General features: G+C 39.4%; 1 protein-coding gene across 2 annotated transcripts in view; it reads right to left on the bottom strand.

Annotated features, from left to right (window-relative positions):
• The window catches only part of LOC104766218 (ethylene receptor 2-like), a 4078-nt gene continuing 3078 nt past the window's right edge, over nt 911-1910 (bottom strand). Inside the window, exons 3-4 of one of the 2 annotated variants that reach the window (XM_010490055.2) lie at nt 1691-1898; nt 911-1618 (exon numbers count right to left, since the gene is read on the bottom strand). In XM_010490055.2, the coding sequence (XP_010488357.1) occupies nt 1052-1618; nt 1691-1898 (775 nt within the window). In that variant the 3' untranslated portion in view covers nt 911-1051. The remainder of the gene's footprint in view (nt 1619-1690; nt 1899-1910) is intronic. The other variant, XM_019241546.1, reaches the window with a different exon arrangement.

Genomic DNA, 1910 nt, shown 5'->3' with positions numbered 1-1910 from the left:
AAGTACGGAGGAAGTTCGCCGGTGGCGATTCCACCCATCGCTCCAGTATCATGCCCCATTCATCAAAGGTCCAAAAACCCGTCTTCAGGACTCTCTCTAAATCACTTTCCAATTGGAAAATGAATTGGAAAGTATCATGGGACAGTGCTATGCCTCTGACTCTCTCATAGACTCCCCAAACCCTTGGCATCTTCATTATCATCTTGGCCATCTTCTGACATTCCGGATTCAGCAATCTCCCCACCATACTCAGTTTGCATTCCACTGCCCCTCCAAAATCACCTTCATCTGTTAGAATCACTGGGCTATCATCTTCAATCGACATCTCTTTCATGGCCAAGCTCAGATTTGCGTCCATTAGAAGAAGGAAAATCCCGACCTCCACTCCGGTTATAGTTCATAAGTAAGAAATACACAAATCTATAATATCATATTCAATTTTCGTAATTTTTTGTTTTCTAATAAAGGTTGGAGCCACTTACTGAATTTGTTCTTAAGAATTGACAACATGTCACGTGCTTACAATACTTATTCTCAATTTATGTATTCCTCTTTGTTAAGTGTTAAACTTTCTTTCCAAAAAGATTGTAAAAGGGAAAGGTTGATCCAAACAAAAATTAACAAAATAATATGACGAAAAAAACACATAAAAGCAAAATAACTAAATAAGAATCAAGAAACTATAAAAAATAAATATTTTGATTTAATCATAAAACCGTGATTCTGTATACGTAAATTTATTAGCACAATTGATTCTTTATTATATGTAAGTTAAAAACCGTATAATTTGTTAGTCCATCTCCATTACCTTTGATAACGTTTCTGCTTTTAATATTTTAAGCTGTGTTCTTGAAACCCTACGAAATACTAAGATTCAATTTCGTGGGGTCCTAATGAGAAAAAGAACAAAAACTAGAAAAGACATAAATCATTGAGATATGGGTGGTATATAATAACAATTTCGTTTTGATATATTTGACATAAAATCTATGGTGTAAAAACTAAAAACAATGTTGTGAAATTTTTGAATGTAGAAGAAGTTGTGACCAACTTAGAGAAGTTGGTCAGCTTGTAACAATACTCTTCGGAGCTCACTCTCCATAGCTCTTAACACCACTGGCTTTCTCACAACTCCATTGATTCCAATCTGTGCACACTTATCCCACATTTCTTGGTCTAAGCTCACTGTCGTCGCTACTATCAATGGCCAAGATCGGCTCCTGATCCTCATGGCCACTTCATAGCCGTCCATCTCTGCCATTTGAAGATCAAGCACCACCACTTGGAACGAAGTAGAAGAGGAGGATGAGCTAGGAGCAATAGCGTTGAGGCAATCAAATCCAGAGGATACCGCGGTTACATCGCAACCAAGTTTTTCTAAGAGTTTACGCGTAACCGCTCGGTTCGAATCATTGGTGTCTACCAATAAAACTTGCAAGCCACGTAATATAGAATTTGAATGAGGGTGAGGGTGAGCGTGAGCGTGGTGGTCAGGAGCTGGTAGCTCGCTGGATCCATGGACTGAAATGGAGGGTCTGCGTCTAAACCGGAGGAGCAAGGACATGGTCTCTGGTGAACCGTCCAAGCCAGGGACCACCGAGATATTCCCATGAATCAACTGCACACATTATCAAAGAACTCAGACTAATGTTGGGGAACTTTAGAAAGAGATATGGACGACGAAACTCACCTGCACCACTTTCTTACAAACACCAAAGCTTAGATCTTGTCCTAAACCATAGCCGCTGGAGAATCTCATATCACCAACATCTTGATGATCTCTTGACGAAACAGAAGCAAAAGATTGAGAACTTGAATCATCAACCTCTACATTCATTTCAAATCTTATATACACATCTCCATCTGCTGACGAAGCCGGTGATCTCCACGCAGCCCATCTTTGATCACTC

This window comes from Camelina sativa, chromosome 19, assembly GCF_000633955.1.
Source record: "Camelina sativa cultivar DH55 chromosome 19, Cs, whole genome shotgun sequence".
Lineage (NCBI taxonomy): Eukaryota > Viridiplantae > Streptophyta > Magnoliopsida > Brassicales > Brassicaceae > Camelina > Camelina sativa.
Note: the sequence above shows the minus strand (reverse complement) of the source record. Positions and strands in the feature narration are given on the sequence as shown.